Here is a 14,681-nt window from a genome sequence, read left to right on the forward strand (position 1 = left end):
AACACGCTGATCAAACCCCTGCTTAAAAAGCCAAATCTAGATAGGGAGGAATTGAAAAATTACCGGCCTATAGCAAGTCTCCCTTTTCTAGCTAAAGTGACGGAAAAGGCCATGAATCAGCAGCTATCGGAATATATAGAAAGAAATGACTTGCTTGATGACACTCAGTTTGGTTTCCGTAAAAATCATGGAACGGAAACCGCTCTCATCAAAGCAGCAGACGACATTAGAATCATCCGCGACCAAGGAGGAACAGCATTGCTGGTGCTCCTGGATCTCTCTGCAGCCTTCGACACGGTCGACCACAAGATCTTGGTCGACCGTGTCGAAAAGATGGGTATTCAGCTCACTGCCAGAGACCTGCTCGCCTCCTTCCTGGCCAACAGAACTCAGGCGGTCACATTAGGACCATTCCAATCGGCCAATCTGTCATTACCGTGTGGGGTTCCTCAAGGCTCATCCCTAAGTCCGACACTATTTAATATATATGTGTCGGACCTTGCTAGTGTCATCGAAGCACATGGGATGAGCCTAACCTCATACACAGATGACACACAATTGGTGTTGGCCATCAAGGGTGATGGGCAGGAGGTGGCAGAACGGTTCCAAAATGGAATGATTGCTATTGGTGAGTGGATGGCGAGAAATTGCCTGAAGCTCAAATCCGATAAAACGGAGGTGGTTATCTTTGGTACCCTCTTGCCAGCCTGGTCTGCAACTTGGTGGCCATCAGTTCTTGGCACCCCACCTTGCCCTACTTCTAAGGTCAGAAACCTAGGATTTACCTTTGATGACCAGCTCAATTTTATGGCACATGCAAATAAAGTAGCGGCCTCTGCCCATTTTAAACTTAGAATGATAAGAGAAATCATTCCTTTTCTGCTGGACACGGCCGCCAAGACCTTGGTTACTTCATTGGTTTTAACATCATTAGACTATTGTAACGGACTCCTTCTTAATGCACAATCCCGAGTCATAAAAAAGCTGCAGACTATACAGAACGCGGCTGCACGCCTGCTGTCCAAAATACCTAAATTCGCGCCCATTTCAGACACCATGAGGACTTACCATTGGCTGACCATCCAAAACAGGATAAAGTTTAAATCACTGTGCACAGTTTATAAAGTGCTGCAGGATCAAGGGCCTCGCTTTCTCAAAGACCAACTAATACCTTATAACCCGGTCAGAAAGCTCCGATCCACATCACTTAAACAATTAGTGGTCCCACGTACCAGAACAGTCTCTTGGGGCGACCGCCGCTTTTTAGTTGCGGCTCCTAAAATCTGGAATACTCTGCCACACCACATAAAAACCAGTCCTTCACTCCTACAGTTTCGAAAAAGTCTGAAGCCATGGTTATTTAACCAATAACACAGCACACCATTCCGCATGAGCTTCAACCACTGGGGAGGGACATTACTGTAGTCTAGCGCCGAGACGCCTACGGGTATTCGTTCGCACTCTATAAATGTCAGTAAATAAATAAACCGACGGACAGGTCAGTGCATACAGTTTTTTCCGCGACCTAATAGCTGAATGAGTGTTTCGCTCGGTAAGCAGACCCACCTTTCTACGTATACGCTCCAACTCAGAATGCGTAGACAGTAGAGGCAGGCTGCACAGTTACAAGCACTGTGTGTCTGAAACGAATTCAGATAAATCATTTAAGATGGTGAAAGACAGGAACTAGCGATTAACAACTACTACCAGGGTATGCTTAGGTGTTTCATCACCACAAGAGAAGCTGGTTCACAGCACAATATAGATTGGTCCTGAACCAGCAAGTCGAGTGTCTCTAGGAAAATCTCCACTAAACAAAGAGCCACATGATAAGCTGTCTCATAAAATCTGATAAGCACTGTGGGGAAGATATATTTATACCGAGTTTTTGTATAATGTTTACTTGACGATTCACTGTACTCTAACTAAATATAATGGGCATTAATATCTAAGATCCCTGATTTATTATCCTTTGCTTTTATCAGAGCGGTGCTCCACTTACCTGAGCTGCAGCCAGGTTAGGTGATGCTTTATCCTCCTACCTAATAGGTAAGCGGATTTATACCTCAAAAATTGGGTTTTTGTATGCCTGTATGGCAAACAGAACACAACAAGCATGTTTAGCTATCAATAGATGTTTCGACTAATGATGACATCATTGTTTGCTTTTTCTTCCCTTGCGTCCCTTTCTTGGCATGACTGCTCCTCTGGACTAACACTCAGTTTCTTGGAGGAAATTTTCCATGACCTAGGACGATCAGGTGACATAGTTACCATTTTGTATCACTTAATTTTTTTCACTTTCTTGCAGTAGTGATAATGTGGTCCTGACGAGAGCAGTGGACAATTAGTATCAACATCTGCTGAAACATGTTGACCCATGATTTTGGAAAGCAGTTATTTGTTGAATCTGCTGTTATTCTGCACTGTTTTTAAGCTTGGAAGTTTTGAGAGATATTATTGAACTTTTCTTTTCTCTCTTCTCTCCAATTTTATACACATCACCATTCTTTCACTCTCACCTATTCACGCACTGCAATTCAGTTACCTAAACACACTTTTGCTCGATACTCCTGAATGCAATTCTATTTCCAATGGTTTAGCGGCAACCACCCCAACACTAAGTGGCGGCAAGCATATTCTCCTTGGTGTGAGGAGACCCATATGATGACAAGGGCGGTATCGAACGATAACCGATGGATACTTTTAATACCCTGGTGATATCATGCTGTGCACCATCAGGATTCAAGCAAGCCGGGCCGAAGACGGCTGAAATGCCAGAAACCGGTCCCCGGAAGCTTGTTTCCTTCCCAGTATAAGAATTGGCTTGGTAGTTTGGTCTGCCCTGTTCCCATGATGCACTGGGCCAGGGTCAGACTAATTTGCATATAGCCAAGTTCTGAGCTGGGATGGTGCAGTGAGCTAAAAAACGGTGATGGATCAAGCCCTGATCTTTGGACTGGGTAAGAGTGGTCTGCTTAATTCAGACACTCTGTTCATCACCACCCCCTTTTCTGAATCATTTTTGTCCACCATATGCGTGGAAGGGTATACTCAGATGTGAGTCCCTTGCTCATTGCACCATCAGGATTCAAGCAAGCCGGGCCGAAGACGGCTGAAATGCCAGAAACCGGTCCCCGGAAGCTTGTTTCCTTCCCAGTATAAGAATTGGCTTGGTAGTTTGGTCTGCCCTGTTCCCATGATGCACTGGGCCAGGGTCAGACTAATTTGCATATAGCCAAGTTCTGAGCTGGGATGGTGCAGTGAGCTAAAAAACGGTGATGGATCAAGCCCTGATCTTTGGACTGGGTAAGAGTGGTCTGCTTAATTCAGATACTCTGTTCATCACCGCCCCCTTTTCTGAATCATTTTTGTCCACCATAAGCGTAGAAAGGGTATACTCAGATGTGAGTCCCTTGCTCATTGCACCATCAGGATTCAAGCAAGCCGGGCCGAAGACGGCTGAAATGCCAGAAACCGGTCCCCGGAAGCTTGTTTCCTTCCCAGTATAAGAATTGGATTGGTAGTTTGGTCTGCCCTGTTCCCATGATGCACTGGGCCAGGGTCAGACTAATTTGCATATAGCCAAGTTCTGAGCTGGGATGGTGCAATGAGCTAACAAACGGTGATGGATCAAGCCCTGATCTTTGGACTGGGTAAGAGTGGTCTGCTTAATTTAGACACTCTGTTCATCACCACCCCCTTTTCTGAATCATTTTTGTCCACCATAAGCGTGGAAGGGGATGTGAGTCCCTTGCTCATTGCACCATCAGGATTCAAGCAAGCCGGCTCGAAGACGGCTGAAATGCCAGAAACCGGTCCCCGGAAGCTTGTTTCCTTCCCAGTGTAAGAATTGGCTTGGTAGTTTGGTCTGCCCTGTTCCCATGATGCACTGGGCCAGGGTCAGACTAATTTGCATATAGCCAAGTTCTGAGCTGGGATGGTGCAGTGAGCTAAAAAATGGTGATGGATCAAGCCCTGATCTTTGGACTGGGTAAGAGTGGTCTGCTGAATTCAGACACTCTGTTCATCACCACCCCCTTTTCTGAATCATTTTTGTCCACCATAAGCGTGGAAGGGTATACTCAAATGTGAGTCTCTTGCTCATTGCACCATCAGGATTCAAGCAAGCCGGGCCGAAGACGGCTGAAATGCCAGAAACCGGTCCCCGGAAGCTTGTTTCCTTCCCAGTATAAGAATTGGCTTGGTAGTTTGGTCTGCACTGTTCCCATGATGCACTGGGCCAGGGTCAGACTAATTTGCATATAGCCAAGTTCTGAGCTGGGATGGTGCAGTGAGCTAAAAACGGTGATGGATCAAGCCCTGATCTTTGGACTGGGTAAGAGTGGTCTGCTTAATTCAGACACTCTGTTCATCACCACCCCCTTTTCTGAATCATCAAGGACACACAGGAGCATGTTTTTTTCTCACGATTTGGTTTTGAGCTATTTATGTTCTTTAACAGGACGTATAGTTGACTTCAGTTAATTCCCTTATGTAGAGGTAGCTGTCATACCAAAGACCAATGTGGTTATTGCTGGAAAAGAAAGCTTTGGCATGCAATAAATTCACAAATAACTGGTGTAAAGTAAATTCTAGTGATGACCAATTTACAATACATTTTTTATCACAACAGAAAAGTTCCTGAGCTATTTGGATTAAAGCGCAGGATAGCTAAAATAATTCATATTTAGTGTAAGTTACAGCTATAATACTTCTGTTTAAATCACTTGGCCCACATGTTAACGAGTTTTGCTTATGCGGATTTGAATGGAAACTCACATTAAAAAATCTCACCCACTGTGATAATATCTGCCAACACAAATAGTAACTACACCACAACATTAGTAACCACACTGCAGGATAGCATCCAGTATTCCATTTCAGTTTTGATTGCATTTTGTTATTCATCGCTGAACATGGCTATGGCTTGTATAATTTACAAAACATAACCTAGTGCATCATCATATAACAACACTGTACAGCAGAAATCAAAACCTCTGCCAAACATACTACAGCATTTCACATCAGAAACTAAGGGAAATTGTTCCTGAGATGACAGCATGTTATATTGAGATGCAGAATTACATAAGACACCATCACACAGCAGTATTTAAAAAAATAAAACGATACATGTTCTGATAATAGCAATGTTTACCATATTAAATGCACACAAAATCCTTGACATGTTCTGTAGAAATTGAAACTTGGATGTCGGAAAGCTGTGCACACGCTGTAAGCTATAAAAAAAAAAGTCTTCTTTTCCACCTTGTTCTAGAGACCAACGCCAAAGGAGTTGCTCAAGCACCGTTTCATCACCCGCTACACTAAGAAAACCTCATTCCTTATAGACTTGGTGGATCGGTACCAGCGGTGGAAGTCTGAGGGCCATGGTGGAGATTCAAGCTCAGACTCTGACAAGTATATAACCATCATTGTTGTTAGTGACTGCTCTGACCATATGAACTGTGTTCCTCAATTGTATCTAAACTTTCTGTTCATTGTAATGCAGCAATGGGATTTCTTAGCACTAGTGGTTATATTGTAACCACAGTGACTTGGCCTACTACTAGAACATAGTCTGAATTGGGATGTCATGCTAAGATTATAATTACTGTCCAAGAAAGCCTGTACATTTTCTATCTGAATATATTTCGTCTTATTTGCTTGAAGTTGCTATTACATAATTTAGGAGGCTTACTTTTCTATTTCTGTTTCCAGAGAAGAAAACACAGATGAGGCATACTGGAGTTCACAGTGGACTTTTCCAAAAACCATCAAACCAGCAAAGAAGTTCCACCACATAGATGATGGAACAGCTTTGTCTCACAAGGTGAGTGCTGCCCTTCCCCATCTCTACCTACAGCCCACCCCCGCTTTTTCCTCTTAAGTTAGAAAGTTAGAATCTACACAAGCCCAGTTTTACGAATCCAAAATTAATCTTGCTGCGAACTCCCCTAAAGAAATGTTTAAAATAGCCAAATCTCTAATCTCCCCCTCCCCTGAGCGTCTGTCATCTGACGGCGCACAAACCCGTTGTAACAACTTAGCTACTTTCTTCTCCCAGAAGATTCAGGTCATATATTCCTCATTCACCACTGGTAGTGACGACATGGAATTCACCTCCACAACAGATTCTGACTTTCCCGTCCCTTGTTTGCTGGACAAACTCCCACTCCTTGATTCCATCACATTAGACAGAATGATCCCCAAAGTCACCTCGGGATCTCCTAATGACCCAGCACCTCCGCAGACACTTACTAAGGTCATTGATGCCATTCGCCCGGTCATCCTGGATGTCCTTAATGACTCCATCACCTCCAACTCCGTTCCAGCCCCATGGAAGTGTGCGATGGTCAAAGCCTTACTGAAAAAGCCTACCTTGGACCAGAACAACTTGGCCAACTTTCGCCCAATCTCCCTGCCTCCCTGGATGAGCAAACTGCTTGAGAGGCATGTCAATAACATCTTAGTAGATTATTTAGAATCTAATAATCTGCTACATGCCTCTCAGACGGGGTTCCGCCCTCAGCACGGAACTGAAACTGCCCTTTTAGCAGTGACAGAAGAAGCTAGAGCTGTGCTGGACCGGGGAGGAAAAGCAGCCATCATACTACTCGATCTCAGTGCCGCGTTCGACACGGTTAACCATGCCACACTATTACATCGTCTGAAGGGCATGGGTGTGTCGGGTGCGGCTCTGGAATGGCTGACTTCCTTCCTGGATGAGCGATTCTTCCAGGTGTTTGAGGGCGAGGTAGTCTCCCCCAAGCATCCACTCAGCTGTGGGGTTCCCCAGGGCTCCTCCCTAAGCCCCACTCTTTTTAATGCCTACATGCGAACTCTAGCAAAGATAGTCCATCCCTTCGGTGTGCGTATTGTCACCTACGCCGACGATACCCAACTGGTGGTCTCTCTGGACCACACTGAGGGGTCGTCCAACACCTTGGGCCCCTGTCTAGAGGCTGTCGCGAAGTAGATTATGCTACTGGGCAACTCTCCACCGACCACCCGGGCCCCCATCTGGCCCACATGTCCTCTCGGTCCTCCCCCCCCCCCCCCAAAACCTCAGATAAAGAGCCTTAGAATCTGGCTCGACAAAGCGCTAGACCTTTCGATCCAAGCCACCAAAACTGCCTCTACGTGTGTTGGGCTAATGAAAATGCTCCGCAAAGTGCTCCCTCTGCTTCCATTCCAGGCAAGGAGAATCATGGTTCAGGCCCTGATACTCTCCCGCCTGGATTATGGAAATGCTTTATACTTAGGAGCCCCGGCAGCAGTGACCAATAGGCTTCAAGTCCCGCAAAACGGTGCCGCTCGATTACTGTTCAATATCCCCCGCTGGCAGTCAGCCAAGAAAGCCCTAAAAGAACTTGGCTCCCAGTGGTTGCCAGAGCACAGTTTAAGGCCATGTGCATTCTGCACAAATCCTTCCACCGAACAGGCCAGCCATCCTGTTCCCCTTCGTTGTGACCTACGCCCCGTCTAGAGCCCTTCGCTCTAGCTCACTGCATCTAGCAACCACAACCAAAATTAACAAGGCCCGATGGGGCGGCCGCTCCTTTTCCCACACCGCTGCGAGGCTTTGGAATTCTCTCCCCCTAGCCCTTAGAGAGAATAATAACCGGATGTCATTCAGAAAAGCTTTGAAAACCCATCTGTTTGCTAAAGCGTGTTGACCTACCCTGTAGCTCGCCACAGTAATCAGTCAAAAGCGCTGCGAGGCCTCCCGGTAGTTACGCGCTATACAAGTGTAATTTTTCATTTCATTTCATTTCAAAGAGGAGGAGAACTAAGAGGGACCTCAATATGAAGACTTGGGACTTCTTTGCCAGGGTGAAATCTGATGGAAATGGGTTACATGTTACATTGGAACTATATAAACCTGAATCTTCTCTTAACAATTGTCTTATTCTTGCTATGACGCTATGGTTATAACATCAGTTAGTGGCATTAAGCAGGATATGTTTTATTTTTTATGTGAGGTGTTAAAGATGTATCACACTGAGCAACCAGAGTGAATAGAGATCACAAACCAGTGTTTTATTTGTATATGTTGTATTGAATCAAGCGTATCATTCACATTGTTGCACTGTTAAACTAAATAAGCACAGATGCCATTTTGTTAGAGACATTTTCACCACAGTCGAATATTCTTTTTGCTGTTTTAGGTGGTATGCATCTATGTTCAGTTTTCAGTATTTGCAAGTTGTTTTCTCTGATTACTCACGTTTTGCTATTAACCCATATCATACTACATGTAAAATAACAATGTCTTCCTTAATGTCCCAGCTTTTATGATTGACCTTAAAAAATATTCTCACGCCATGGTTAGGAATCTGTCAGTAAGGGATACTTTTGTGCTAATCGATATCTATTGAAATCTTTTCTATGTTTGTAAAGAGTTTTCTGAAAAGCAACACATTATAATGTTAGTAGTTTACTGCACTGAAAATTCAACTGTATAAAATGCTTTAAATTCAAGATTACCTCATTGAAAAAATAATGGTATTAACTGCTTAAGTGAAAATTGAAATATACATGAGCTATGTACTACAATGCAATGGTTGGGGTCTTGTTGAGGACCCACACTTGTGGCACATTCTGTGGGTCTATCCACACTACTTAAAGGGCACTGTATCGCATGCAGGTTTGTAAAACGATTACATCAGGAGTCACTACATCGCATGGGATTTTACACTGTAAGTAAGGATATGTAAATACTGATCTTAAATGTATTTCACAAAAGGTTTAGGGACACAAATTAAGAAAAAGTGGGTTTTTTTCATTTTAATTCATCACAATAACTGCAGGTTTTTAAAACTTTTTTTTGTGAATTTCATAGGTTTTTTCAAATTTAGACCTAGGTGTTATAACCAAAGGTAACCATGACTTCACTTTACTCCTTGTTTAAGCAGTGAACATTCAGGGTTTTTTGATTCTATGGCAGGGCCGGAGGTTTCTCTCTTCGCGTTATTACAAATAAAATCCACAGCAGCCAAAGAGAAACGTTCAGGAACAGAAAAAACATCTCCCATCAGCCATAGGGAAGTCCAAACAATAGTCCTTTCTCCATGTCCAGTTAAGGCATGTAATCCTCTCCACACGTCAACACCTCCTCTTTCTTCGCTGCTTCTCAGCCAGGTTAGGTGTTCTTTTTATTGTGGCCTTGCATTGTGCTTTGTGCTTACTGTGGTATTTCCTGGAGGTGCGGGGGTTAACGAGCGCCCTCCCGGAGATTCTGTTGCTGTTCTTGTGTACATTTTATGTGCCTTTTGTACCTTTTTTTCCAGATTCCTCAGCCGCGGGAACGTTTCTTTCCATTCCTATGCGGCCACGCCCCTGAAGTTGCGGTGCTTGAATCAGCCTGCTAGGTGGACTGTTTGTCTCGTTGCTCCCGCAGAGCGTCTCCTGTCAAACGAGGAGACCGCGATGTGGCAGTCGCGAGACCGGAGCCTTGTCCAGCCGCTGCATCGAACGCCCGCTCTGTCAGGTCTGTATTTCCTGCTTGCCTGCTTTTCATGCCCCGGCGGGGGTCCATACTGCGCTAATTACCGTGTTGCTGCCTGAGGACGTTCATTTGGTCTGCACAGTGTTTTTCTGTTATCTAGCGCTAGTGCGCATATTTTTCTTGTCGGCCGCAACCTTTGGTCCGCACAGTGGGGCAGCGATGCCCTGGCAGTTTATTAACGGGGGGCTGAGTGGTGTTTACACTAGCCGTGCGCGGGGTGGTGTGCAAGCCCTATAGCAGTCCTTCGGTCTGCCCATATTTCCTGTGCTGGAACTCCCATCCTGTGTTTTTGACCCCGGTGACTAACAGTTTGAGTTTTTCTCTTCTGTCACCATCTGTGTGTATTGTTACTATGGCTGCACAGGATAGTGTGTACGAGGAAGAGGAGTCACAGTCCTACTTCCAGTGCGATGATGACTTTTTTGAGGCTGTGGACGACTCTATCTACAGGGTGGTTCAGGAGGTGGCAGGCCGCATGGAGCAGCATCCATTGTATAGGATTATTGTTGAATGTGCGAGGCTACCCATGGCACACTCGGGCGCTCCGGTGCCTCCAACTCCCCCTCCTCCTCCCCCCCGCCTGAGGGGGTTGAAGCCCTTCCGCCTAAAGAAAAAGCACGATGATGGGATAGACACGGATGCGTTTGCGCGCCTTAAGGCGGCTTTTTTGGCACAGGGTTCCTCTACTCCGCCTCCACCCTCGGCGCCTGTGGAATCCCCAGTGACGCCGGACCCAGTGTCTCCCGATATGGATGGGAAGTCCCCGGGCGACACAGAGGACGAGGCTGGGGACTCAAGGTCGTGGTGGCCGGTCAGTGTTCCCTCTTCTTCGACGGCAGGGAATTCCGGTATGTTGAATCCGGATGATATTGTGCATCTTGGACTACCGGGGAGAAGGTGGTGAAATTCGTTGGGGGGCGCCTTCGTTAACCTCTTGAGAGAAGGCTAGGAGTAGCCTTAGAGCGAAATGCCCGTGGCCTACATTAGAGGATAAGGTGGCGTTGACACCGGAGCTTGATTCCAAAAGGGCCACGTTTTTGGCCAAGTTTGTAAAGGACCCACGTAAAGGCATTGATAGATCGTTGCTTTCTTGTCAAGATAAACTTTTGGATGCCATCGGGCCAATGACTAAGATTTTAGACCTGGCTGAGGAGGCTAAAGTTTCTGGTTCGGCTATTTCCCCGGAGGTTCTTCCCAGGCTAGGCTCAGCGCACAATCATTTTCTTGGGCAATGCAAATTGCGCGCTGTCCACGGAGCGCTGCTGCTCCTTGTTGATAAAGTTGGACCCCAAGCTGGGTGACTATTAGCCTCCTCTGAGTCAGGGGCAGTGCCCAAGGAGGTCTCTTTGGAAACCCTTTTGTTAAAGAACTGGGCAAGTTTGTCTCAACCTTCACCTTGTTGGACAAGGCGCAATCCAATATAAAGTGCGTCTTTAACCAGCGGGTTTTCCAAGGGGCCAGTCGGCCGGCCGTGGGTTTCAGCAAAATCCTCCAAAAGAACAAGGCTCCGTACGCGGACAGTATGTCACGGTCGCAAACTTCTATAACTTCTATCCCACCAGAGGGCTGCGCTTCCGTGGCCGTGGATGCTTTCACAATAACTCCGGAGGTGGAAATACAGCCAGTAAGTGTTATCCCTTCATCTTCAGTCCGTCTTGAGGGTCGCTTGGCGGGTTTTCTGGATGCCTGTCGGGCGATAACTTCAGACGCCTGGGTCCTTCAAACTGTCCAAGGGTTCCATATAGAGTTCTGTTGTGAGCCTTGAGAAGAGGTGCGACCCCGGCCAATTTGTTTTTCGGCCTGCGACGCAGAATTGATCGAGGAGGTGGCATCGCTTTTGGTCAAAGGAGCCATCTGCCGATCAGTTCTTGATCGCGAGGGGTCCTAAGCAATTTATTTCTGGTAGACAAACCCGGCAGAGATCGGCACCCTGTCATCAACCTGAAGAAGTTCAATGGTTGGGTGGTGTACCGCCACTTCAAATTGGAGGAGATTCACCTCGTGCGGGATGTTCTTTTGCCCTCGGATTGGATGGTGCATCTCGATGTAAAGGACGCGTATTTGGTGATACCAATTCATCCCCCCATCGGCGATTTCTTCAATTCCGTTGGAGGTCCCAGATTTACGAGTTCAACGTCCTTCCGTTCGGTCTGTCTTCGGCACCGTGGTGCTTCATCAAGGTGCTCCATCCGGCAGTGGTGTTTCTCCGGAGACAGGGCATTCGAATGATCGTCTATCTGGACAACATTCTCCTCATGGCTCAGTGTCCCAAGGCCATACATGCCCACCTGCTTCAAGCGGTCCACCTTTTGCAGTCTCTAGGGTTTGTGGTAAACAAAGCAAAGTCGGTCCTCGTTACCTCTCAAAAGGTGGTGTTTCTGTGTTTCGTGGTGGACTTGGTCCAGGCGTCCTTGAGCCTTCCATCTCGAAAGATGGCAAAAATCAGTCACGAACTGCGTCAGACCATGGCCAGGTCGCACACGTCCCTGCGTCAGATTGCCCGCCTGGTGGGGCTATTGTCCTCTTCCATACAGGCAATCTGAGTCCCCTGAATTACCGAGCATTGCAGCACCTGAAAGCCTACCACCTGTGTCAAGGGCGTCCTTAAGCCCAGACCCGTTCCTCTTACCTTGGAAGCGGGGGAGGAGATAGCGTGGTGGCTCACTCGCATGGAGTCGTGGAACGGACGAGCGATCTTCCGTCCTGTCCCAGACCTCGTCATCGAGTCGGATGCCAGCAGGTTGGGCTGGGGCGTTCGGTGTGGGGAATTCTCCACCAGCGGCGTCTGGTCGTTAAACGAGCAAGCCTTGCACATCAATTGACTGGGGCTCTTGGCGGGGTCGTTCGCTGTCCGTTGCTGGACCAAGGACAGAGCCCAGGTTTGTGTGCTCCTCAAGATGGACAATATGTCTGCGGTCTGCTATGTAAATCACCCGGGGGGCCATCGGTCCAGGGCGACCCTGGCAAAGGACTTCTGGGACTTTTGCTTGGCCAACCAGGTCTCAGTAAGGAGGAATACCTCTCGGGACAGGCCAATCAGGTGGCCGATTGACACTAGAGGCATCTACACGACTCCAGCCTATGGAAGCTAGACCCACAGGTTTTTCTGGAGCTGGCGATTCTTTGGGGTCCTTTTACGACGGATCTCTTTGCGTCTCGTCTCGACCATCAGGTTCTGCGCTTCTTCAGTTGGAGACCGGATCCGCAGCAGCTACGGACGCTTTCCTTCAGGATTGGAGTCAGGAGATTGGGTATGCTTTTCCCCCATTCTCCATGATCACGAGAGCGGCGGCCCACGTCCTTCGTCAGGGGGTGGAGGTGGAGGTGGAGGTGGAGGTGGTGATGGTGACACCTTTCTGGAAGTTTCAAGCCTGGTTTCCGTTTCTTCTGGAACATTCTTGGAATTCTCCAATCTGACTCCTTAAGTTTCGTCATCTTTTTCTGAATCCAGATCAGATGCTGCATCCTCCTATGGCTCAGGGTTCTCTGCAGCTGATGGCTTGGCGTCTTTCCAGCAACGTTGGTCGCTCCTGGGCTTATCGCAATCAGCTGAGTGCCTTTTGTCTAAAGCGTGGGCTGACAGTACCACTAGATGTTACAGATCCTCTTGGGCAACATGGGTTCGTTGGTGTCTTCGAAGGCACTTGGATCCCGTGGCAGCAGATGTTGTTCACATCCTGAATTTTCTGGCGGAACTGGCTTCCGATGGTCGGGCCTATCGTTCGGTTAATGCCATGAGGTCCACTATTTCGGCGGGCATGTCCCGGTTGACGGGTCTCCGGTGGGAGAGCAACCTTTCATTCGCAGGTTGCTCCGCGGTATTGTGCTTTCTTTACTCCTGGAGCCTCTTTATTCCGTGTTATGGGATGTCAATTTAGTTTTTAACTTGTTTCTCTCCTGGCCGTCTAAGTATTTGTCTCGGAAGGAGCTCTCGGCCAAGTTGGCCATGCTCTTGTGCCTAGTCTCGTGTAGGAGAGTTTCGGATGTCAGGGCCTTGGATTTGTCCGCTAGGGTCTTTTCCCCAAAAGGGGTTACCTTTACGATTGGTTGTCATACCAAGTCTTTATCCCATTCAGTTTCTTATCCAGTTTTTCCAGACGCACCCAAATTGTGTGTTGTGTGGTGTCTCAAGGCATATGAAGCGTTAACGCAGGAGTTTCGCCCTCCGGGCGAACGTCAATTACTTATTGCCATTAAAAAACCTCATAAGGCTGTCTCCTCCCCCACTATAGCTAGGTGGGTGCATTGGGTCATGCAAGAGGCGGTTATTGACACAACACAGTTTGGAGCTCATTCGGCGCATGGGGCCATTGCTTCGAAGGCTTTCTCCTTGGGAGCTCATCTGGAGGACTTGATGCGAGCTACGGATTGGTCCTCGGACTCCACCTTCAAGAGGTTTTATTTTAAGCCAGTTTTGGAGGTGGCTTATTTGGTGGTGAGTAAGCTTTAAACTAACATAATCCGAAGCCTCCGGTCCTGCCATAGAATTGAAATTTGCCTAGCTAACGTAACAGTAAGTTTCAATTCTGTTAAGGACTCGGAGGCGAGGATTATCCCACCCTAGGCACAGTTTGTGCCTCCCTTTCCGTATGGTGGTAAATAAGGCGTTTGGGTCTTTCATTTATTGAGATGAGGTTTGTTCTGCTTGCTGTACTTACAGGACACTTTTTTGCTCAGTGCCTTAAGCTGTTTGTTTTTTGGCTAGGAAAAGATGGGTCGCAACATGACCAGTGAGGAGATTTATGGCGTACTCCGCGCGAAGAAAGAGGAGGTGTTGACATGTGGAGGGGATTACATGCCTTGACTGGACATGGAGAAAGGACTTTTGTTTAGACTTCTCTATGGCTGATGGGAGTTGTTGTTTTTTCTGTTCGTGAACGTTTCTCTTTGGCTGCTGTGGATTTTATTTGTAATAAAGCGAAGAGAGATAAGCATAATCCTCGCTTCCGAGTCCTTAATAGAATTGAAACTTACAGTTACGTTAGCTAGGCAAATTTCGATCATACACCATATCCAACATTTCTTGTGCTCAGCTAACTGCATGCGGTCTACCTCCACTGTGTTTGGCCTTCGGTGGGGGTTGACTGCAGGAACTAGTTTCCGAACTTCAGTCAGACCCTTTGCCCATGTCAACGTGAATGGCCAACCCTTTTCAACCTGTGTCAATCTG

At 47.1% G+C, this 14,681-nt stretch overlaps 1 protein-coding gene across 1 annotated transcript in view; it reads left to right on the top strand.

Annotated features, from left to right (window-relative positions):
• Positions 1 to 14,681, top strand: part of STK25 (serine/threonine kinase 25) — a 444,535-nt gene that overhangs the window by 348,553 nt on the left and 81,301 nt on the right. Inside the window, exons 7-8 of the mRNA XM_086944010.1 lie at positions 5,279 to 5,421; positions 5,722 to 5,833. Of these exons, the coding sequence (XP_086800136.1) occupies positions 5,279 to 5,421; positions 5,722 to 5,833 (255 nt within the window). The remainder of the gene's footprint in view (positions 1 to 5,278; positions 5,422 to 5,721; positions 5,834 to 14,681) is intronic.

This window comes from Lissotriton vulgaris, chromosome 11, assembly GCF_964263255.1.
Source record: "Lissotriton vulgaris chromosome 11, aLisVul1.2, whole genome shotgun sequence".
In the NCBI taxonomy this organism is placed as follows: Eukaryota; Metazoa; Chordata; class Amphibia; order Caudata; family Salamandridae; genus Lissotriton; species Lissotriton vulgaris.